The 22,776-nt window shown below is 65.4% G+C and overlaps 3 protein-coding genes across 6 annotated transcripts in view; 1 reads left to right on the forward strand and 2 right to left on the reverse strand.

Moving 5' to 3' along the window:
• The window catches only part of PPP1R37 (protein phosphatase 1 regulatory subunit 37), a 35,955-nt gene extending 28,012 nt beyond the window's left edge, over window positions 1–7,943 (reverse strand). Inside the window, exon 1 of the mRNA XM_062176824.1 lies at window positions 7,588–7,943. Within this exon, the coding sequence (XP_062032808.1) occupies window positions 7,588–7,789 (202 nt within the window). The 5' untranslated portion in view covers window positions 7,790–7,943. The remainder of the gene's footprint in view (window positions 1–7,587) is intronic.
• A 1,090-nt stretch (window positions 7,944–9,033) lies between these two features.
• Window positions 9,034–19,917, reverse strand: GEMIN7 (gem nuclear organelle associated protein 7). 4 transcript variants are annotated; one of them, XM_062177191.1, is made up of 4 exons: window positions 16,608–16,678; window positions 11,889–11,980; window positions 10,296–10,476; window positions 9,034–10,145 (listed from the first exon to the last, which is right to left on the reverse strand). In XM_062177191.1, the coding sequence occupies exon 4, from the start codon at window positions 10,135–10,137 to the stop codon at window positions 9,760–9,762; it is 378 nt and encodes a 125-aa protein (XP_062033175.1). In that variant the 5' UTR covers window positions 10,138–10,145; window positions 10,296–10,476; window positions 11,889–11,980; window positions 16,608–16,678; the 3' UTR covers window positions 9,034–9,759. The 4 variants fall into 4 exon arrangements, with proteins under 4 accessions (XP_062033175.1, XP_062033173.1, XP_062033172.1 ...); XM_062177189.1 differs by lacking the exons at window positions 10,296–10,476; window positions 16,608–16,678 and adding an exon at window positions 19,731–19,917; XM_062177188.1 differs by lacking the exon at window positions 10,296–10,476.
• On the forward strand, window positions 19,143–22,395 carry ZNF296 (zinc finger protein 296). Its single transcript, XM_062177187.1, has 3 exons — window positions 19,143–19,440; window positions 19,634–19,795; window positions 21,334–22,395. Exons 1-3 carry the CDS (start codon window positions 19,143–19,145, stop codon window positions 22,296–22,298), a joined length of 1,425 nt encoding a protein of 474 aa, XP_062033171.1. The 3' UTR covers window positions 22,299–22,395.
• Window positions 22,396–22,776: the final 381 nt, after the last annotated feature.

Here is a 22,776-nt window from a genome sequence, read left to right on the forward strand (position 1 = left end):
CCCACATGGGAGACCAGGAGAAGCACCTGGCTCCTGGCTTTGGATCAGCACAGCGCGCAGGCCATAGTGGCCACTTGGGGAGTGAACCAACGGAGAAAGGAAGATCTTTCTCTCTGTCTCTCTCACTGTCCACTCTGCCTGTGGAAAAAAAATTAAAAAAGAACAGGGGAGCAGGGGCAGGCGCTGTGGCGTAGCGGACAAAGCCGCCACCGCCTGCAGTGTCGGCATCCCATATGGGGGCCGGTTCAAGTCCCGGCTGCTCCACTTTTTTTTTTTTTTTTTAAGATTTATTTGAAAGGCAATTATTACAGGGAGGCAGAGGCAAGAAGAGAGAGGTCTTCCACCCGCTGGTTCACCCCCAAATGGCCACAGTAGCCAGAGCTGAGCCGATCCGAAGCCAGGAGCTTCTTCTGGGTCTCCCACGTGGGTGCAGGGGCCCAAGGACTTGGGCCATCTTCCACTGCTTTCCCAGGCCATAGCAGAGAGCTGGATCAGAAGTTGGAGCAGCTGGGACTTGAACCAATGTCCATATGGGATGCTGGCACTGCAGGCTGCGGCTTTACCTGCTATGCCACAGCGCCGGCCCTGCTCCACTTCTGATCTAGCTCTTTATGGCTGGTAAAGCAGTAGAAGATGGCCTAAGTCTTTGGGACCCTGCAACTGCCTGGGAGACCCAGAAGAAGCAGCTCCTGGCTCCTGGCCTTGAATAGGCCCAGCTCCAGCCATTGTGGTCATCTGGGGAGTGAACCTGTGGACGGAAGACCTCTCTCTCCTCTGCCTCTGTCTCTCTGTAACTCTGACTTTCAAATAAATAAATCAATCATTAAAGAAAGGAAAAAGAAACAGGAGATCAACGAGGCCTACTTTTTCTTAACAAATGAGTGATTTGAAAGGCAGAGAGACAGAGGGAGAAGAGAGATCTTCCACCCACTGGTTCACTCCCCAGATGGCTGCAACAGCCAGGGCCAGGCCAGGCCAGGGAGAGAGCCAGGCACGCAGCCTGTCCTCCCCGGGGGGCGGGGACCCAGGGGCTGGGCCGCCACCTTCCCAGGCACGCACGCTAACAGGAAGCTGAGCCAGGGCTCAAGCAGGCATTGCAGATGCAGCTGCTGCAAGCAGCGGCTTAACACCCCGGGGCCAGCCTCAGGCTCCTTTTTTTCTATTTTTTAAAAAAGATTTACTTATCTGTTTGAAAGCCACAGATACACAGAGAGAGGAGAGGCAGAGAGAGAGGTCTTCCATCTGCTCGTTCACTCCCCAACTGGCCATACGGCCAGAGCTGTGCTGATCCAAAGCCAGGAGCCAGGCGCTTCCTCCAGGTCTCCCACGTGGGTACAGGGGCCCAAGGACTTGGGCCATCTTCCACTGCTTTCCCAGGCCATAGCAGAGAGCTGGATCGGAAGTGGAGCAGCCGGGTCTTGAACCGGCGCCCATATGGGATGCCTGTGCTTCAGGCCAGGGCGTTAACCCGCTGCGCCACAGCGCCGGCCCCCAGGCTCCTTTCAACGACTGCTGTGGGGACTGGGTGGGACGCAGGCGGTCAGGACGCCCCTCTCTGGCCCGCAGAATGGTGATGTGGAGGCCAAACAGGTGCTTGCCGGAAACAGCGAGGAGGACCCGCCCCCAGAGCGCAATCCGCCTGCCCCAGCTGCACCCCCGCGTGCCCCACCGCACTCATCTCCAGACTCATCCCGCACAGAGCCCCCAGAGCCCCTCCGGGAGCCGAACGGACAGGCTGCTGTCCCTCGTGCAGCCTCTGGTCCAGTGCAGGGAGATGGACACACACAAGCATCAACAGCGGTGCCACGGGAACCAGGAGTGAGAGGCAGAGCCGTCCGGGGATCAGAGGCCCGCCGAGGAGCTGACATCTGAGGTGGCTTGAGAAGGACGGGCAGGAACGGCAGGGCGCTGGCAAGGGGCCGCTGAGCCCGGGACGCCCGGCATCTCTGCTGGGGGAGGGAGAGGGGCTGGCACACGCCGGGAGAGGAAGGGCCTTCCAGAGCAGGCTCAGAGCGTGGCGGGCCCCGGGGGCTCGTGGACCGTTCCTCCTGGGGAGCCGGGCTGCGGGGGGAGCCAGCCCCTCCGCTTGTCGGCTGTGCAGCCGTGGTCTCTCTGGCTGCGGGGAAGGCTGAGCGAGTGCACAGACAGAGCTCCGGAGCAGGGAGCTGTGACCACGTGGCCATCGCCGTCAGCCGCGGGAAGCACCGCCCTGCCCAGGGCCACCTGCTCTCCTTCCCTAGCAGCCCCACCCCCTGGGGAGCCAGGGCACCCAGAACGCAGCAGCACGACCACGGCGCGGAGGTGGAGAGGGAGGGTGGGTGTGAGGGTGCTGCACGAGCCGCACCCCAGCGGGCCCGCTCACCCAGAGCACCAGGCTGCAGGGCTCCCACCCCGAGCCCTGCTGGGAACAGGGATGGGCGAAGGGCAGGCCTCACACACGTCCCGTCCCGTGAGCTGGGGCTGTCGGCGGATACTGCCAAGCCCCACCCCCACCTTCAGGCAACTGCTCTGTGCCAGCTGCCGAGCCGAAGGGGAACGGGGTGAACGACTCTTGAATGCCCACTGTGTACGCCCACCCACCACCGGTCACCGCTGAGACGGCCCCCAGGGAGCCAGGCCCGCCCTGGGGAGCTCCTTCCCAGAGCAGAGAAACAAACCACACACGAGGGGCCTAACGTCTCAGGAGCAGCCTGTGAACCCCTTCCTGGAACTGGGGTCCCCCCATCCCGCTCCCACACTGAACTGAATGCCAGCCCCAGCCTCCCGCTGCCCTAACCCTACCCTGGCGATGGGGCACAGCTGCTTCCTCCAGCTTCGGAGGGTGCCACGGCCAAGCTCACGGGAGCAGCACCCAGCCCGACGCTGGATTGGGGTGTGCTCCGTGCTCCTGGCTGCGTGGCCCAAACCCTGGGTCTCCGGTCCTCGCTGAGGAGCTAAAAGCTTTGAAAGAAGCCGAAATGGCTTCACCATGGGAGAGTGTGGCACCGGGGTGGGACTTCCCAAGGCCACGGAAGTGTGGAGTAGGTGCAATCACAGGCGGACATGTGCCCCTGACCACTGGTGGTTCGCACCTGCTCACCCGTCCCCATGGCTGCCCGGGCAGGCAGGGCTGTCTCCACTCCCTGAGAGGGGAAGCCAGGCTCCCAGTGTGACACGGCTGCACTCAACTTCACCCGCTGCTCTCGAGCGCCTGCCGGAATTGCATGGGTGATGTGACCTCCCATCCCACACAGGCATGGACGGCTGTGACCTCCCATCCCGCACAGGCATGGACGGCTGTGATCCATCCCCACATAGCCATGGATGACTGTCACCTCCCATCCTATATAGGCATGGACGGCTGTGACCTCCCATCCCACACAGGCATGGACGGCTGTGATCCATCCCCACACAGGCATGGACGGCTGTGACCTCCCATCCCACACAGGCATGGACGGCTGTGATCCATCCCCACATAGCCATGGGTGACTGTCACCTCCCATCCTATATAGGCATGGGTGGCTGTGACCTCCCATCCCACACAGGCATGGGTGACTGTTGTCACCTCCCATCCCCACACGGACCAGGGGCCCAGGGCGGAGCTGGAACTGGCAGCACAGGCTCGTGGGCTGCATGCGCACCACCACTGCCAGAGATGGAAGCCAGGCCCCTGTGGGCTCTGTGTTTTTTCCCAGAGACCCCTGGGCCAGATGGGTCCTGGAGCTGGAGTTGTCTGGATTTTACAGCACCATCTGTATTACCCGAGACAGCGTGTGGGCTGGGACTACTCAGGCTCTCAGGAGACGATGGAGCTGCGGTCACTGGAAGCGGTCACACTTGGGGAGATGGCAAGAGCCGGGACATCCACAGCTGCCCCCCAGCCAGCTCTTCAGTGCTCACCCTGGGATCTACCGCGAACACACGTGAAGGGCCAAGCTGAGGTCGGGAGGGCAGTCCCGAGGCCGGCTGCTGAGCGGCGGGGTTGAGGGGGGCCGGGCCCAGGCACAGCCCTGCCTGGGGAGCCTGGGAAAACAGACTCTGTCCCCCTGCCCCAGCCTCTTCTCTTGTGCCCGGGCAGACAGGGTACTCGGCGCCGCAGCTCTCATTCCTCCTGGAGCCGGGAGCCTGGGACACCAGCTCGCTCCCAGGAACACACGCGCACTTCTGCCGCCCGCCCACCCGCCCGCCCGCCTGCAGGACGGACGCCAAGCCCGTCGCAGATTCTACGGAGGAGCGCTTGTCCCAGCACAAACCCAGTCCACTGCCCCAAAAAGTCTCTCGCAAACACCACAACGGGGCATGGAAGCGAGGAAGACGCCGATTCCTGCTCACCCCGTCCGCTGCGCGGGCACTAACACCACCAGGCCGGGGTCACGCAGCAAACAGGACCGAAGCACAGACCAGAGTCGGAGGCCGACGACTCAGGGCGTGCAGGCCCTCGCCCACCCACACTGTGAACCTCCCGGGGTCCCAGCAGGGCAGGGGTGGCGGAGGCCACTTTGTGGAAGAACAGGGCTGAGGGGCGGCCGCACCTTGCCCGAAGCTGTCGGCCGGCACGTGGAGAGGCTGGGCTCACAGCCAGCGTCTGCAATCCTGGTCCACTAGTGGCCAACACGGGCTGCCGGGGCCCCAGCACAGAGAAGCTGGGCAAGTTGCCCGTGGTCACCCGGCTTGTCACAGACGGGCTCAGGCCCGGAGCCCAAAGCCACAGGCCGCCCGGGGCCGCATCCACCTGCCAGCTCCGGCACCAGGAGGCGAGGGCTGAGGCTGAGGCCCGGATGGAAACTTGAGCAGACGTGTCAAAGCGCCCCTCGCCCCAGCCCTCCCCCACTGTCACGAAGAGCCAGTTCCCTCAGCCTGCACCTCTGCCTACCTGCCAGACCAGTTCCAAGGACAAAACGTGCGGTTGGGTTTCCAGGAGAACAAACAGTGTGGCATCTGCACCCCGGGTTCAGAACACCTCGGCCGCTGCCCTCGCCACCCCCACCCAGAGGCCCAAGTGGCCACAGAGGGTGGCCTGCAGACACCCCCACTTCGGCACACACGCCAGGAGCACCAGGCAGGAAGCGGGCGCGGGGATGAGTCACTGCAGCCCGGGAGGGAGGGAGACCGTCACGTGCCTGGATCCCAAGGTCCGCTCGCTCGCCTGCCTTGCAGAGCCCACACGGGGCTCAGCGGGGCCTGGGGCGCCCGGCTGGCCTCGGGTCACCCACACGGGACTCAGCGGGGCCTGGGGCGCCCAGCCGGCCTCGGGTCACCCACACGGGGCTCAGTGGGGCCTGGGGCATCCGGCCGGCCTCGGGTCATCCACACGGGGCTCAGCGGGGCCTGGGGCGTCCGGCCAGCCTCGGGTCACCCACACAGGGCCTGGGGTGTCTGGCCAGCCTCGGGTCATCCACACGGGGCTCAGCGGGGTCTGGGGCGCCCGGCCGGCCTCGGGTCACTCTTGCAGTCTGGGCTGGAAGCCTGGCCTGGGCCCCAGCACCCACGTGCCCAGCTCGGCAGCACCAAAGGGGGCTTGCACTCAAGGTTTCCACCCTGCCGCCTCCCCAGGCTTCACTTCCTGTCCACGGACGGGGCTCTGCCTGCTGCAGAGACACACACACACACACACACCCCCCCCCGCCCTGGGCCAGCCCAGCCTCCGACACCCCGGGTGGTGTGCGAGGCGGGGGTCATGTCCCGCGCCCGAGGCGCTCACGCCCTCCTCCACCGAGCTGGTGATGCTTCTGTGCACACCAGGGATGCTCCTGTGCACACCGGGACTCTCCGGTGCCTCCCAGCCCGGGCCACCTTACCCCTCCCTGAGGAGCAGCTTCGGGACTACTCGCCAGCTCCTCGGACGCCCCCTGGCCTGGGGGACAGCACCAGCGTGTCCCCAGCAGACCCCTTCATCACCCCCCCCACGCCTCCCACGCCCTGGAGCCAACAAGCCTCTCCCTGGTCCAAGACCGGCAGACACCTCCCCACCTCCCCGCAGCCCCGGCCCCAGCCCCTCGGGCCTCCCAGCTGTCTATCACGCGTCCTCTCCCACACTCCACTGCCCCCCCCCCCCAGGCACAGAGACTAACACCTGCTTTTGGGTGCTCCCACCCTGTAAATCCAAAGAGACCAACTTCACCCCGGATCCCAGACCAACGTTGCCCAACTCCTCCACAGCCCGGCCCCGGCCCAAGCCTGAGGCCCAGTCCTCCCCACAGGCTGCAAGGTGTCACTGCCTGTACCCCCCCAGGGCAGACCACCAGCGGCTCCCTCCCCCCCCCCCCCCGCCCCCGCCGGCTGCAGCCGCCCTCCCTCTCTCTGCCCACCGCCCGGCCTCGCTGCCAGGCGAGCTGCTGGTTACGAGGCGGGAACTCGTGAGGGCTGTGCACAGCCCCCACCCGCAGACAGCACCCCCGCCGGCAGAGCGCACCCCTGCTGCCGACCTGCAGCCCAGAAACCCTGCCCCCAGCCCCTCTGCGCGGCCAGAGCGCACCCACGAGCACGCCCCTCGAGCCTGGCCCGCCGGTCTTCCTACACGCCCTCCGTCCTCTTCTACCCAGTGCCGCGCAGTGGCCACCCGGCCAGCTCGGGAACGCGGAGGCCCGGGCAGTCAGGGGAGCAGCCTGAGGGCGCAGGGTGGGCCGCGGAGGGCTCAGGATCCGGCCGGCGCCTCTGCTCTGAGCACGGCCCCCTCTGCCGCTCCAGGTCCTGCTCCGTTCCTGCACACCAAGCTCCGGCCAGGGCCGGCTCCGACCCCTTCCCTCCTCAGCCCCTCGCCCCCAAGCCCTGCACTCCAACACCAAGCCTTAAATTAGTCACCGCCGCGTGACCGACCACCCTGGGGCTCACGGAGGGCTCCCTGTGTGTCCAGGTGCCGGCGACCACGGTTCTAGCCGCCATCAAGGCCACCAGGGCCTCCACCGCCCACAGACGGGGCCAGCAGACCAACACCCACGGAGCCACAGCCGGCGGTCCCACTCCTCGCAGCCCCGCCCCCGCTGTCCCTGCCCCTAGGGGCCCAACACACCCCTCCAGCGGGCGGCACCCCCACCCCACACCTGCACCGCCCAGCCAGCTCCGCGCCTGCCGCCCCACGGTCCCCAACTCTCCGGGAGGGAAACCGGCCACCTCCTGCTTCTGTTCCGGGGAGGAGGGCGCGAGCTCCGACGGCCGCCCCGCCGGCAAACTGACCACGAACTCCGCTCCCAGGCCGGGGGGCCTCAGCTACTCCGCCACGGCCACAGCCCGCACCTATCCCTGCCGCTTCTTTCGGCCAAGATGCCCACCGCCCCCACCCCCGGGCCCAAGGCTTGCAGGCAGCAGCTTCGCCCCTCTCCACGGTCCCGGGGGCGGGGGCGCACCACGGACGCCGAAGCCGCTGCCCTCCGACCCCACGACCCCGCAGGCCTCCAGTCTGCCTCCCCCGCCCACCGTCTCAAACCCTGGGGTTTCGATCCCTGGGGGGAGGGGCGCACGGCAGGCACCTTCCACCTCCCCAGCCCCACGGCCACCTCCTGCCCAGCAGCCTCCGGGGCGCCGCTGACCGCTGGCTTCGCGGGGCCGCCCCCAGGCACCCCCCAGCGGGGGCGCCCGTGCCCCCCGGAGCAGCCCACCCCCGCAACGAACCATGTCTCCAGGGGTCTTTGGGCTCCACCGCGCCGGACACGATATCCTCGTCCGACGGGAACGTGACGCGCTTGGCCGCCGCCTTGAGGCGCCCGTCGGCGGGGGGCGAGGCGGGACTGGGGGACCCAGCCTCGCCAGCGGCCTCCTCGGCGTCGCCGTCCGCGCCCGGCCCGGGCGGCGCCTCCTGCGGCGGGGTCTCCATCGCCGCCGCGGCCGCCGCCTGCTCACGGGGGCCCCGGGGACATGCCCCGGGCCCCGGACTCGTCTCTCCGGGCCCTCCCGCCGTCCCGGGGCATGGGCTCCACCGCTGCCTCAGGCGCCGCCTCCGTCCGCTCGCCTCGTCGTCGTAGTCGTCGTCGCCGGGAGCCCGAGCGCGCCTCCGCCGAGCCCGAGCGCGCCGGCGCGTTCGCAGTCGCACTTTCGCTAGAGTAGCCGGGGGCGGGGGAGCGTCCGCGTCCTGAGAAAGCCCGAAAACAGAACCAAGCCACCTGCAGGCAGGACTGTCTCGCGGGCGGCGTGAAAGGGGGAACAAAAGATCAGAAAGAGCCACGGCAAAGAAACAGAGCCGTGAGCGGCGAATCTGCAGCGCCGGAAGCGCAGACGGGGGCGGGGCGGGCGGACGCCGTCTCCCGGAGCAGCGCGCAGGCGCGGACCTCCCGGCCGAGGCTCGGGCTCGCACTTTCGTCACGAGCCCACGTAACGGAGAAGCGGAGGGAGCCGACAGGACACGAGCGTCTGATTGGAGGGGCCGGGCTGCTGCTGCTGCTTGGTAAAAGGATGCTGACGCTGACGGAAGGGCGCCAGCGGCTGCGCTCCGTGGGAAAACGAACAGGTGATGGGTGCCGACCGGGAAGACCCTCCGCCCGCTTTCTGCTCGCTCCGTAGCCTGCTGTTTGCAGACTACAGTTTCATCAGTAGCGCTCGGTAACTGGGCAACGCTGTATAAAATAAAGCTTAATATTAAAATAACTATGAGCCAACGACGGGGTAGTCCTGATTTGGAAACGCTGGGAGGAATTCCAAAAGCGAGAGGCGAATCTGCCAAATCAAAACGCCAGGTGAAGGTAGATGCCCGCCCCGGCGGAGGCCCCGCCCCCGGCACGCGCACTTCAATCGCTCGCGATTCGCCACGGCACTTTCGTCACCCGGCAACCCCGGGCCGGAGGGGACAGGGCCCTAAAATGGACCTGGGGCAGAGGGAGCCACGTCGTTGCCAAGGCAACCCGAGAACAAGCGGGGGGCTTGCCGGGGTGGCGCTGGGAGTGGATGAGCGGATGGCAGAGGCTGGGCTCGCTCCGCTCGTCAGCGGCCGCTGCACTTTCGCGACTGAGATCAGACAAACGTCACCCCGGTACAGAGTCACCCCCGGTACAGATGCACAGTGGAGGGTTTCGATTACAGTCTGCTCTGAGAGGACACAAACAAAAAGGGTCGGAAACTACGTTTTTAAAATTATTTTATGTGAAAGGCAGTTAGATCCTCCATCCGCTGGTTCACTCCCCAGACCGCAGCAGGAGCCAGGAGCTTCTCCGGGTCTCCCACGCGGGTGCAGGGGCCCAAGGACCTGGGCCATCCTCCACTGCTTTCCCAGGCCACAGCAGAGAGCTGGATGGGAAGTGGAGCAGCCGGGACTCGAACCCGCGTCCACATGGGATGCCGGCGCAGACGGCAGCCTAACTCGCTCCACCACAGCGCCGGCCCCCAGAAAGATTTTTTAAAGGGCGATCTGCTGTGGACGGCGGCTCAAATGCTCCACTCACGTAGAGACGGATAACGTGGGCTCTGGACTGGGCCTCGCCCTGGCCCCGCCCGGGACGCTGCGGCCACGGGGGAGTGACCGAGCGGATGGAGGGTCTGCCACTCCGCCGAGTGGACAGGTCTCTATAAGTAAACAGAGGCGGGCTGTGCAGGGTGACCGGCGACGGGGCTGCCGGAGTGGCGGTTCCCGCCGCCACACTGGGGGCCGCATCAGCAGAGCACAGCAGGCCGGTTTCCGGGGAGACGGGCTTCTTGGGGGGCTTCTTGGGCAGGGCCGGCCCCAGCCCCAGTCAGTCACAGTCCCGCCGGGCAGCGCCTGCCACCTCCACAGGAAGCCCCCGGGCCGGGATCCGCAGGTCCTGGGGCTGCAGCAGCTCACTGAGCAGGGGTCCAGAGCTGCTTGGAGCGGCGCCGTCAGGGCTGGAAGGTGTACGCGATGACGTCACTGCACCGCAGCAACGCCTCGGCCTGCACGCCTATGGGGGTCTGCAGCTGCGACACGTACAGGTTGGCTATGTCCAGGTCGGCGGCTCCGAAGCGGGCGGCCACGCGCACGCCCTCGTGCAGCGTGAAGCTCACCTGGCGGCCCACCATGGCCAGCAGGCTGCGCAGGTAGCGCTCCCGCAGGGCGGCGCGGGCCCGCTGCTCCCGCGGCTCTGCAGGCTCCTGGGCGGCAGGAGGCCCCGGCTTCAGGGGCGCCCGGCGGCCTCCGGGGGCGAAGCCGCGGCTGAAGCCGTCAGGGCCCCGCGGCAGCCGGAGCACGGGCACGGGCGTGGCCAGTGGAGTCTGCATGTCCTCGGCTGTGGGGTGGAAAGCGTGAGGCCGTTACACGCGGAGCGCGCAGCAGCAGGGGCTGGGGGCTTCACCCCCTCGCCTACCCGCTGCCACGTCCCCCAGCCCACCCGTTCCCCCGCGTCGCCCGCACAAGACAGCAGAGCCCCTGTACTTACTGGAGAGGCAGAGAGGCGCGCCCGGGGGGTGGGGGGACTACCCAGACGCCTCTAACAGCTGGGCTGGGCCAGGTGAAGCTGGGAGCTGGAGCGCCACCCAGGGCTCCCACGTGGGTGGCAGGGAGCCGAGGCTCGAGCCGTCCCCTGTTGTCTCCGTCCCCTGCTGTCTCCCCGGGTGCGCCTCAGCAGGAAGATGGACATGGAATAGGGTTGGAACTCGAACCCAGGCCCTTCCATATGGGATGCATCTTTTTTTTTTTAACTTTTATTTAATGAATATAAATTTCCAATGTACAGCTTATGGATTACAATGGCTCCCCCCCCCCAGCATCTTTTTTTTTAAGATTTATTTTATTTATTTGAAGGCAGAGTTAGAGAGAGAGAGAGAGCATGCTCTCATCTGCTGGCTCACTCCCCAAATAGCTACAATGGCAGCAACCAGGCCAGGCCAAAGCCAGGACTTGAACCAGTGCTCATGCGGGGTGCAGGCGTTGCAGGCGGCAGCGTAATTCGCTGCTTGAAGCTTGAAGCGCCCTCCCAGCACCCCCCAACTCTGGAATGATGTGTGCATGAAAATAACGACAGGTGAGATTGTACCCCAGGGACAAAACAGACTCCAGGTGACACCGTGGCACCGTGGCACCGTGGGCTGGCTAGGCCGTGGCCTGCGACACCAGCATCCATGTGAGAGCAAGGGTTTGAGTCCCACCTGTTCCGCTTCTGATCTCGCTCCCTGCTAATGCACCTGGCAGGGGAAGATGGCCAGGTGCCTGGGCCTCCGCCACCACGTGGGAGACCAGGATGGAGTTCCTGGTTCCTGACTCTGGCCTGGCCCAGACCCGGCTGATGTAGCCATCTGGGGAGTGAACTAGTGGAGGGAAGACGGTCTCTGTCTCTCCCTCTGTCTGAAACTCTGCCTGTCACATAAATAAGTCTTTAAGAAAAGAAAGGCAGGGCCGATTCAAAGCCAGCAGCTTCTTCCGGGTCTCCCACGTGGGTGCAGGGGCCCAAGACTTGGGCCGTCTTCTACTGCTTTCCCAGGCCGTAGCAGAGAGCAGGATCAGAAGTGGAGCAGCCAGGTCTTGAACCAGTGCCCATATGGGATGCCGGCACTGCAGTCGGAGGTTTAACCTACTGTGTCACGGCGCCGGCGCTGGCCCCGTGCCTTTCAAATAAATAAAAATAAATCTTGAAAACAGAAACGCCTGGGCCAGCACTGGGGCTCAGCAGGCTAAGCTGCAGCCTGTGATGCCGGCATCCCATATGGATAACAGTTCAAGTCCCGGCTGCTCCACTTCCGACCCAGCTCCCTGCTCATGCGCCTGGGAAAGCGGAAGGTGGCCCAGTGCTTGGGCCCTGCACCCACGCGGGAGACCTGGATGAAGCTCTGGGCTCTGGGCTCTGGTCTGGCCCAGCCCTGGCCTTTGCAGCCACTGAGGCAGTGAATCAGCATATGAAAGATCTCTGGCCCTCTACCTCTGTAACTCTGCCCCTCCAAATAAATAAATAAATAAATCTTTAAAAAAAAACAAAGAGCCTGTAGATTACACATGAATGAATGAATGAGGCGGGGAAGGAGAGGGGGCTCCTTACCTTAGAATGTGAATGCCAAGGGCGGAGCGCAGGGTGCAGGAATCCTCCGGTGAGAGTGGGCCGTGAGGTGGGCGGTCTCTCCGTGCAGAAACCTGTGGACAGGCCAAACCTGAGACTAGAGCTGAGGCCGGGGCCGCTCCTGGGCAGGAGGCTCTCCAGCACGGTATACGCGAGGACGACACGGGAACAGCGCAGAGCAGCCAGAGCCGAGAGGAAGGGTGCGAGCGTCCGCCCGTGCCCAGTCGACTGACTCCCTCCCTCCTCGGCTCCGAGCACGCCCGCCTCGTGTCCTGCCCAGCACAGGCCAAGGCGCTGACGGCACCCGCAGGTGTCCACGCTCGCTCTCCCCTCTGCAGTCACGCTGGCGCACGCGGTCCCTTCCCGGGCCCCTGCACCTGCAGACCCCTGCCCGTGCCTCCCCACGTCCACCTCCTCTGCCACTGCTCTCTCCAGCTCCTGGGATTCCACGTGGCGAAGACAGAGCGCACTAGATGCTGCGTCTGCTGGAGCGGAGGGGCGGAGATCTGAGGCTGGCCTGGCTGTGCGACCTCCGTCCCGGGGCACCCTCCCCGCCACTAAGCCCCTGCGTGTGGGGCCGGTGCTGTGGCACAGGAGGCTACACCTCAACCTGCGGTGCCGGCATCCCGTACGGTGCTACATCGGATCCCAGCTGCTGCTCTCCCATCCAGCTCTCTGCTGTGGCCTCGGAAAGCAGCAGAAGATGGCCCAAGTCCTTGGGACCCTGCACCCACGTGGGAGACCCGAAGAAGCTCCTGGCTCCTGGCTTCGGAATGGCCCAGCTCTGGCCATTACAGCCATTTAGGGAGTGAACCAGCAGATGGAAGACCTCTCTGTCTCTCCCTCTGGCTGTAACTCTGCCTCTCAAATAAATAAAAGACACTGCAAGTGGGGCCAGCGCCGTGGCACAGTGGGTGAAACCACCACTTGTGACAACAGCGTTTCCATATCAGAGCACTGGTTCAAGTCCCGGCTGTTCCACTTCCCATCCAGCTCCCTCTAACGCACCTGGAATGGTAGCCAAGATGGCCCAAGTCCTCGGGCCCCTGCACCCACGTGGGAGACCCAGATGGAGCTCCAGGCCCTTGGCTTTGGTCTGGCCCAGCCCTGGCTGCTGCGGCCATTTAGGGAGTGAGGCAGCAGATGGAAGGTTTCACATAAATAAATCCTTAAGGGTAAAAAGTCTTCATGAGCCACCAAACACCCCTGTGGAGCACCGCAGGTCAGTGGTGACAGGTCACAAAGTGGGAGGGGGAGAAGACAGCAAGGGGACACGGGGCAGAGCTGTGATGGTCACCAGCGAGATGCAACCGAGGGGACAGCACTGTGACATGGCCACCGCCCGCAGCTTATGGGCACTGGTCCCGTCCCCGCTGCTCCACCTCCGATCCAGCTCCCTCTGCTGATGGCCGGGGAAGAGCAGCAGAAGCAGCCCAAGTGCTTGGGCCCCTGTCACCCACATGTAAGAGACACAGATGCCACACAGGAGACCAGGATCAAACTCCAGGCTCCTGGCTTCGGCCCTGCACAGCCCTGGCAGTAGTGGCCATTTGGGGAGTGGACCAGCAGGTAGAAGATCTCTCCTCTCTGTAATGCTGCCGCCTTTCAAATAAATAAGTAAATCTTAAAAAAAAAAAAAAAAAAAGCAAACAGAAGCCAGAGTGGGGGCGGATTCCTCACCTCTCAGATCAGGAAAAATCAAGACCCCGGACGACAAGCTGTGCCGGGAAGCTGGGGAGACACAGATGTCGGTGGCTAAGGGGGAGAGGGGGAGGAGGGGGGAGGAGGGGGCGGCAACCGGCCGGTAGCCACAGCAACAGCAAGAGCAGTCGCTGAGACTGCACAGGCAGGGGCGCTGACTCTAAGTGTCCACGCTCTGGATTCCGTGCGTCCGTGTGTCTTCAGTTTAGGGGCACGTGCCTGACAGAGGTTAGGGTGCTGCGGGGGCGGGGGCAGGCACTGTGGCGTCGTGGGTGAAGCCACCCCGAATGCATTGATCATTCCTTTATGCACCACACATAGGAAGGTCTGGGTCCGAGTCCTGGCCCCGGTTCCCATATACCCCGGGAGGCAGCAGGGGACGGGCCCTGCCACCCACGTAAGAGACACAGGTGGAGGCCCCGGCCCGGCCTTGGCTTCCATGGGCACTTGGGGAGTGACTCAGTGGACGGGCCATCTCTGCCTCTGTCTTCCAAGTAAATAAAAGTCTACGCACAGGAACGTGAACGGGGCCGGCACTGTGGAGTGGGTGGTAACATCTCCGCCTGCGGTGCCAGCATCTACACAGGCGCCAGCTCACACCTCGGCTGCTCCTCTTCCCATCCAGCGCCCTGCGGTGGCCCGGGAAGGCAGTGGAGGATGGCGGGGAGACCCGGGAGCAGCTCCTGGCTCCCGAGCAGCCCAGCTCCGGCCATCGCAGCCATCTGGAGAGGGAACCAGTGGATGAAGACCTCTCTCTCGGTCTCTCCTCTGTCTACAACTCTGCCTCTCAAACAATCGTTAAGGAAAAAAAAAGACTTTTAGGCCGGCGCCGTGGCTCAACAGGCTAATCCTCCGCCTTGCGGCGCCGGCACACCGGGTTCTAGTCCCGGTCGGGGCACCGATCCTGTCCCGGTTGCCCCTCTTCCAGGCCAGCTCTCTGCTGTGGCCCGGGAAGGCAGTGGAGGATGGCCCAAGTGCTTGGGCCCTGCACCCCATGGGAGACAGGAGAAGCACCTGGCTCCTGCCATCGGATCAGCGCGGTGCGCCGGCCGCAGCACGCTACCGCGGCGGCCATTAGAGGGTGAACCAACGGCAAAGGAAGACCTTTCTCTCTGTCACTCTCTCACTGTCCACTCTGCCTGTCAAAAATAAAATAAAAAAAAAAAGTAAAAAAAGAAATTGCTAAAAAAAAAAAAAAAAGACTTTTAATAGAATCAGGTGGCTGCTGCGACTCTGAGAAGCCTCCCTGCTCCACCCTGCGCGTACGAGGGCGCACGGGCCTGTCGGGAGGGAGGATCGGGGGGCAGGGGACAGTATGTCCCCGGACTCTTTGCAACCTTAATTTCTTTCTTTTTTTTGACAGGCAGAGTGGATAGTGAGAGAGAGACAGAGAGAAAGGTCTTCCTTTTTGCCGTTGGTTCACCCTCCAATGGCCACTGCGGCCAGCTCATCGCGCCGGCCTGCAACCTTAATTTCAAAATGCACCCAGAGGCCGGCGCCATGGCTCACGAGGCTAATCCTCCACCTGCGGCGCTGGCACCCCGGGTTCTAGTCCCGGTTGGGGCGCTGGTTCTGTCCTGTTGCTCCTCTTCCAGGCCAGCTCTCTGCTGTGGCCCAGGAAGGCAGTGGAGGATGGCCTAGGTCCTTGGGCCCTGCACCCGCATGGGAGACCAGGAGAAGCACCTGGCTCCTGGCTTCGGATCAGCGCAGCATGCCAGCCATAGCGGCCATTTGGGGGGTGAACCAACGGAAAAGACCTTTCTGTCTCTCTCTCACTAACTCTGTAAAAAAAAAAAAATGCACCCAGAATCCACAATTTGTCACCACCTCCCCTTGTCACCAGCCTTCCTTGGTCCAGCCACCCCCACCCCCACCTGGACTATTGTCCCCAGATGTCAGGGAGAGAAGCAGCAGCCCAGAGGGGACCCCTGGCCCAGCCTGGGGGCAGAGGGAACTCAGGAAGATCCCTGTGACAAGGTGACATCTGGGCAGAGACCCTGACAAAATAAGGAATGGGGCAAAGAATTCCAGGCCCAGACCATGGCAGACTGCGGCAGGTGGGGGCGGGGGTGCAGGGGCCTCTCAGAGCAGCAGAGGGACTGGACCCTGGTGGGCGGGGGTCGTGTGGGGTGGGGGGACAGTGACCTCAGTGCCCTCACTAACACATAGGCTGGGGCAGGGCGAGGGGAGGGGCAGTCCAGGGGGACTGGAGGTTTCCAGGGATGAAGCGATATTTACATGTTTATCTGGCCAGAGTCCCTCCCTCTCACTCAGGGGTCACCAGCCCCTAGGGCCTTCCTCCTCCCACCTAGGTCCACACCCTGAGCTTCCATCAGAACTTAATGAAGGGCTGAGCCCAAGAGTGGCCCTCCCATGGGCACCCCCACGGCCCTGCTGCAGCCCAGGCCGACCAGGGGATCAGGACTGCCTGGGAAAGGTCACACAGGATGTGTCCCCAGGGCAAGGGCGGACAGGCTTAGCTTTATCCCTTCAGCCTCCCAGCCAGGGGCTTTCTACCCCAAGGTCTGCAGGGGCGGGGGCAGTCCACACCCTGCTGGCGAACCCAAACGGCTGGACTCTATGGCCTGGGGCAACGGCTGGGGCGCGAGGTTCACCAATCTCTCCCCCTCTTCCCCGCCTTTGAACAGAACACGGGAAGGGATCCGCACGCATTCCGCGAGCCCCCAGCCGTCCTCAGGGTGGGGGATGGGCCGAGTGTCGCGGGTTACAGCCATGCCCCCAGGCATCTTTAACCAGGTCCACCCACACAGCCCGGGGGACGCCCCGATCCACGCGTGCAGTCCACTGGGGCCACCCCAGGGGGCCAGGACCCCCAGCACAACCTCCCCCAGCCCTGGGCGCCCGGGGGCTGCGCAGGGTCCGTCGGCTCCGCCCCGGCCACCCACCGCCCGGCTCCTCCACACTCGGCGGGTCCTCCCGGCCCGCAGGCGTCCACTTCCCGCCCAGCGCCCGGACCCGAGGGCTCCCCGCCGCTCTCACCCGCTGCCTGCGCCTTCCCGCCGCGCGCGGGCCGCCCCGGCTCTGCCCGCCGCCCGCCCGGCCCGGCCCGGCTCGGAGACGCTCGGAGACGCCCGGCAGCGCCCGCAGCTCGCCGAGGTCCGCCGGCGCAGGCGCCCCCACTTCCGGCGCCCCCGCGGCAAGGGCCCGGCGCGCGCGGCGAGCCGCGGAGCCTGGGTTCCGGCCGCGCCGCCGCCCCACGTGGTCGCGGCGGGCTTCCTGGGGCCGCCTGGGGCGCTCGGGTCTCACCGCGCGCGCCTGCGAGCCGGGGGCGTCCGAGCGTCCACTTCCCGGAGGAAGAAAGTGAGGCTGACCGCCTCCCGGCTGGGGGCAAGAGCTGAGCTGGGGTTGCACGTGCAGACGCCTGCCCCTCACTTGCAGGGGGCACTGGGCATCCCAGCCAGCAAGCCCGGGACGGAGCCCTCAGCGGCCACGCGCAGGGAAGAGGCTCGGCGCGCGGCCGCTGGGGTGAGCGGGCTGGGCGCTGTGTCCTCCGGCCCCTAACAGAGGGCGCACTGAGGACCAGGGCAGAGAATGTGAACCTTCGCGCCCCGCACAGAGCGAACGCATTTCCTTTTTTTCTGTTTAAAGATCTATTTGAAAGGCGGGGGGGGGGGGGGGTGTCCTACATCCCCTGGTTCACTCCCCAGATGGCCGCGATGGCCGGAGCTGGGCCAGTCTGAAGCCAGGAGCCCCCCCCCCGTCCCCCACGCAGGTGCAGGGCCCCAAGCACCTGGGCCGTCCTCCACTGATTCCCAGGTGCGCTAGCACGAAGCTGGGCTTCCCAGCGGCTCCCAGGTGCTCTGGGAATATTTGCTGGGAAGACTTCGGGGCACCTAGGAGGAGCTCCATAAGCCTTATCTTGGGGCCAAGATGGACTCGGACAACCTGAGCCAGTCCCTGCCTCTGAGCCTCCCTGCTGGGGGGTGGGGGTGGGTGGAGATTGAACTGGGCTCGATACAAAGGGAAATTAAAAAAATAATGGTAAGATCGGGCTGGTTTGGGGGTGGGGGGCACTGGAGAAGCAGGTGGCTGGGTCCTCTGGCTGCAGCCACGGGAAAACCGAGGCCTCGGGGGACACTGGGGACAGCCGGAGGTCAAGAAGTGGATATGCAAGGCCCTCGGCAGGGTGGGGCCACTTCGTAGATAGTCCGGTCAGGGAGGCCTAGGGAGCCCTTAGGAGGACAATGGGCTTCACGCTGCATAACAATGCGAGGCACTGGAGACCGGCACCGGGGAATTCGAAGGGGGAGGACAGCCCCCAGCCCCGACCCCAGGGCAGTCGGCAGACATTGTTGCACACCACGTGCTGGGTGCCAGGAAGAAAACTCTTGGACCCAGGGTGGGGCAGGGTGGGGCAGGGCCCGAGAGCTGCCCAGAGCCGGCGGGGACCACGCTGCGCCCTGATTCCAGGTGCGGGAGCACAGTGGATGTCTCTGATTATGCACAAATGGTAAACATTTCTTCCGCACCCACAGCTCTCCTTTTCATTCCACTTTTCCCACGGGTGTGTGTGTGTGTGTGTGGCCACAACCCTGCGCCCCGAACCCTCCCAGGGCTCCTGTCTTAGGAAAACCAGGAGACCTCCAGGTAGCCCAAAGGCCCTGTGTGGGGGATGCCCTGCCCGCATCCCAGGTTGCTTCCAATGCCAGCTTCCCACTAAGGAGCACCGTGGGAGGCAGGAAGCCACGGCTCTAGGGGCGACCCTGCCGCCCACGTGGGAGCCCCAGATGGAGTTCCCGCCCCTGGGTTCCTTGAGCCCCAGAGGACCGGGAGCTGTTGTGGAGCAAGTCAGCGGTTGGGAGAGCTCTGCCTCTCTCGAAGAAAATGGAAATAAATAAAAAATACATGATCCTTTTGGAGCTGTCCGCATCGTCCCACTGATCTCAACCCAGCTCCCCGGGTCCCCTCCCTTGGCCACTGCTGACCACCCAGGCCCACCGGCGGGCTGGGGTCTCAATTCCACACTGCCGGCCCGGGGAGGGGGGCAGTCGGGGAGGAAACGGAAGCGCCCTCACCCCGACCCCCTCGCTCGCCCCGCGCCACCTGTCCACCCTCTGCTGTCTACGCAGCCTCCTGGGGTGCAGGACGGGCGCCCGGGTCGCCGAATTCGAGGCGTACTGCGAAGCACTACTGTACTTGGCGCGGTACAGCTATCGGGCGCCGAGTGGGAGTGGTGAGAAACGCGCGCCCGCCGGCGCCCGGCCTCAGTTTTACCAGCCGCGGAATGGGATCACGGGTGGCCGCCTGAACTTGAGACGACCAAGTCCGGTCCCTAAGCCCCGAGCAGTGGGCGGGGCCTCGGGCCGGAGCTGGGCTGGCGGCGGGGCCCCTGCGGGGCCGCCCCGTCCCCTCCCGGCAGGCCCCGCCCAGGGGGCGGAGCCAGGGCCCGGCCAGCACGTGTAAGAGTCCGCGGCGGGTCGCCGCAGCCACTCACCTGAGCGCCACGGCCCGAGCGCGCAGCGCCCGCGCGTCCTCCGCTCGCCAGCCCGTCGGCTCGGCCGGCCCGCGCACCTCATGTCGCGCCGCAAGGCCGGCAGCACGCCCCGCCGAGTAGACCCCGAGCCCGCCTCCAGCGAAGACGACGAGATGGAGATGCCGCAGCTCGTCATCGATGTGAAGCCGGAGCCGGACGCGCGGCCCCTCCAGGCCGTGGAGCCGGCGCCCCTCTCCCCGCGGGAGGTGTCCGCCGCCACGCAGCTGGGAGGCGAGCCTCGCCACTCGCCCGGCTCCGTGCCCGCCGGGGCCGCCCTCCACGCCCTCGGCGCGCGGAACCCCTGGGCCCTGTGGACGCAGCTGACCTCGAGCCCTCCCGGTGAGCGCCCTCCCTCGCCCTGCCCAGGACCCAGCCTCCCCTCCCTCCCTCTCTCGGACTCTCGCATGGGACCCCCCCACCTCCGCCGCGGCAGCCTCCCGCGCCCAGCCCCTAGCCCCTCTCCTGACCTTCGGGTTTCCCCAGCCCCCATCCTGGCCCCACCCCGCGCTCACCGCCCGCTTCCTCCCTGCAGACCGCCAGCCCTGGCCCGAGAAACAGCCTGAGAAACAGCCGGATCTGTTGACCTGCGGCCGCTGCCTGCAGATCTTCCCGCTGGAGGCCATCACTACCTTTATGGACCACAAGAAGCTGGGCTGTCAGCTCTTCAGTGGCCCCGGTCCCAACCAGGGCTCAGGTGAGTGCACGCCCGGCGCGGACACCTTCTCAAGTTCAAGGGCTCGGCTTCCTGTGAAGAGGGGGCTGAGCTGGACAGGCAGGACACTCTGCTTTACTTCCCCTTTCTGGCTCCCCACCGGGTGCAGCCTAGGCGTGGCCAGGGCCTGCCCGAAGTCCCAGGGCTGCGAGTTGGGGGGGCCGAGGGGGGTGGCAAGGGCTGGGCAGGGAAGGAGGGCCGCCCACAGGGTGTGGCCAGCCCCAGAAAACTGGCCTGGGGATTTGCCACACACACACACCCCCAATCTGGTTTCACTTCTCCTTCCCCTTGGCCAGAAATAACTGGCCAGGTGGCTGGACCAGAGTGGCTGTAGGGGAGACCTCTGGGGAGAGCAGTGGCCTGGGGGAGGGGGGCAGAGGCCAGCCAGCAGGGGGACCGCCAGCTCCTCCCGTGTCTCCATGGGTCATGACTGAGATGGTGGTGGATAGTTGGTGGGGGCCAGGGAAGAGGCTTCTGGCTTTGGCCTTGTGGAATCTCCCAGCCGTACATGCTGGAAAGCCCCCGGTTTGAGCCAGGTCCTGGGTGCTGGACACCTGGAATTCTTCTCTTGGGAGGGACTTAAACCCCCGAGCCCAGGGTGCTTGTCCACCCCCTCCCCCTAGGGAGCTTCCTGATCAGCGTTGGCCTGGAGGCTTATCCCGCACTTTCAGCACCTACTTATGGATTTCTGAATGGAATTAAAGTGAGGGCTGGGCTAGGGAGGGGCCGTGATTGGCTGAGGGAGGGGCTGTGATGGGCTCATTGAAACAATACTCCCAAGGGACTGCAGGCTCCTACGGTTATCAGATATCCTATGGGCCCAAACTCCACTGCCCCCTCGTTGAGGTCATGGCCACCTGGAAGGGAGACCGCCAGGACCACCATACTCTAGCAACAGAGGAAACGGGGGCGGGGGGAGGGCGCAGAGCCACACAGCTAAGGAGCTGGGTCTGAATTTGACCCTTGTACGCTGTCCCATCGCAAGAGCCAGCCCCTCCAAGGCTGCCTGGGAGGGGCTGGGAGGTGTCCACAGGCACCCGGAGGGCCAAGGGAAGATGTCACGTTGGGGGCCCTCTCAGCTGGGGATCCATGTGCCGGGTGGCTGCTACGCCTCCCACCCCCAGCCAGACCCTGGTCCTCTCCTGTTGGGTGGGGCACATGAGCTTATCCAATTAATATTCCAGAACTTCTTCAAACCTTCCAGGTGTGGCCCTGGGGAACTGCCTCTGTACCCATCTAGGAATCGGGGGAGGGTCTTCTGTCCTGTCCTGAAGGCAAGCTGTGGGGAGCCAGGCGTCTGGCCTGGCGCACGGGATACCCCTGCTCAGCTCCCCCAGCCACCAGGGCCAGTGGCACTCCCCCAGCCCGGCCCACTCTTAGAGTTGATAGCACTTTTAAAAAAAGGTCCTCAAATGCACAAAGCTGCTGCCTCCCCACCCCCACCCCCTTCCTGGAGGCAGGGAGGGCGCCATGTCTGTTGCACGTGGGCCACTCACCCCTGCCCCTGTCTTTCTCTGCAGAGCCTACGGAGCTGAAGGCCCTGAGCTGCCTGCGCTGCGGCCGACAGTTCACCGGGGCCTGGAAGCTGCTGCGCCACGCCCAGTGGGACCACGGACTGTCCATCTACCAGACGGAATCCGAAGCCCCTGAGGCCCCGCTGCTGGGCCTGGCCGAGGTGGCCGCGGCTGTGTCGGCAGTGGTGGGGCCGCTGAGGCCACCAGCCGAGACCAAGGGCCCCCGGGGGAGCCCCACCTGCTCAGTGTGCAAGAAGACCCTCAGCTCCTTCAGCAACCTCAAGGTGCACATGCGCTCCCACACCGGCGAGCGGCCCTACGCCTGTGACCAGTGTCCCTATGCCTGCGCCCAGAGCAGCAAGCTCAACCGGCACAAGAAGACCCACCGGCAGCCACTGCCCCAGAGCCCCTGCGTGGCCCCGACCGGCCAGGAGCAGGCCTCCACTGCCCCGCCGGAGCCGGCCGCCCACGCTGCGGCCCCAGCCAGCACGCTGCCATGCAGCAGGGGCGTGGGGGCTGGCGCTGCCGCCACCGCAGGTGTCCAGGAACCTGGGGCTCCAGGCAGTGGGGCCCAGGCCGGTCCCGGTGGGGACAGCTGGGGAGCTGTCCCTGAGGAAGAGAGAACTGACCATGCCGAGAGCCAGAAGACGTCACCCAGGAAGATGCCCAAGCCAGCGGGCAAGAGCCGCGGGCCCGGGGGCCACTGCGAGTTCTGCGGGAAGCATTTCACCAACAGCAGCAACCTGACCGTGCACCGGCGCTCCCACACCGGCGAGCGGCCCTACGCCTGCGACCAGTGTCCCTACGCCTGCGCCCAGAGCAGCAAGCTCAACCGGCACCGCCGCATGCATGGGCTGGGGCCCGGCGGCACCCGCTTCCAGTGCCCCTACTGCTGCGTGCCCTTCGGCCTGCGCGCCACGCTGGACAAACACCTGCGGCAGAAGCACCCCGAGGCGGGCAGGAAGGCCTGAGCGCACTGTCCGTGCCGTCCGTCCCTCCCCGTCCCCTCTGCCCACACCCGTGTTGGTCTTGTTCTCCCCCTCCTGCGAGTAAACCATCCTCCTGTCCACCCTCAGCTCTGGCTCTGGCTTTCTTGGGGTGTCTGAGGTGGGTGGGAGCTCCCCCTCCGTGGTGGACGGCTGGGCAGACCGGTTTGGAGTGAGGGGGTGAAGGGAGCCCGGGGCAGGGCAGGACTGGCACAGAAAGCCGCGCTCCCGGTTTCCAGTGTGGGCGAGGCCAGGGCAGGGGCCGAGACGAGGGTGGGGAAAGGCCTGGACCTGTTGCCAGAGGCCCCTGAGCCAAGAGTCCCGGCCCATCCTCCCCAGGCTGGGCCCTGGGCCGGCACCCTGTCTGCACCCACGGACAGGTCTGGGCCCTCTTCCCACTGCATCGCGCCCCCTGCCTTCTAAGCTGGCCTCTCCAGGAGGAGCTGTGGGCAGGACTCCCCCT

This window comes from Lepus europaeus, chromosome 19, assembly GCF_033115175.1.
Source record: "Lepus europaeus isolate LE1 chromosome 19, mLepTim1.pri, whole genome shotgun sequence".
In the NCBI taxonomy this organism is placed as follows: Eukaryota; Metazoa; Chordata; class Mammalia; order Lagomorpha; family Leporidae; genus Lepus; species Lepus europaeus.

Excerpts from the sequence above, each read along its gene's own strand:
- GEMIN7 (XM_062177189.1), bottom strand. The coding sequence starts at position 10,137 with ATGCAGACTCCACTGGCCACGCCCGTGCCCGTGCTCCGGCTGCCGCGG.
- ZNF296 (XM_062177187.1), top strand. The coding sequence starts at position 19,143 with ATGTCGCGCCGCAAGGCCGGCAGCACGCCCCGCCGAGTAGACCCCGAG. Across the intron at positions 19,441-19,633 it reads GCTGACCTCGAGCCCTCCCG|ACCGCCAGCCCTGGCCCGAG; the intron begins GTGAGCGCCCTC and ends TCCTCCCTGCAG. Across the intron at positions 19,796-21,333 it reads CGGTCCCAACCAGGGCTCAG|AGCCTACGGAGCTGAAGGCC; the intron begins GTGAGTGCACGC and ends CTTTCTCTGCAG.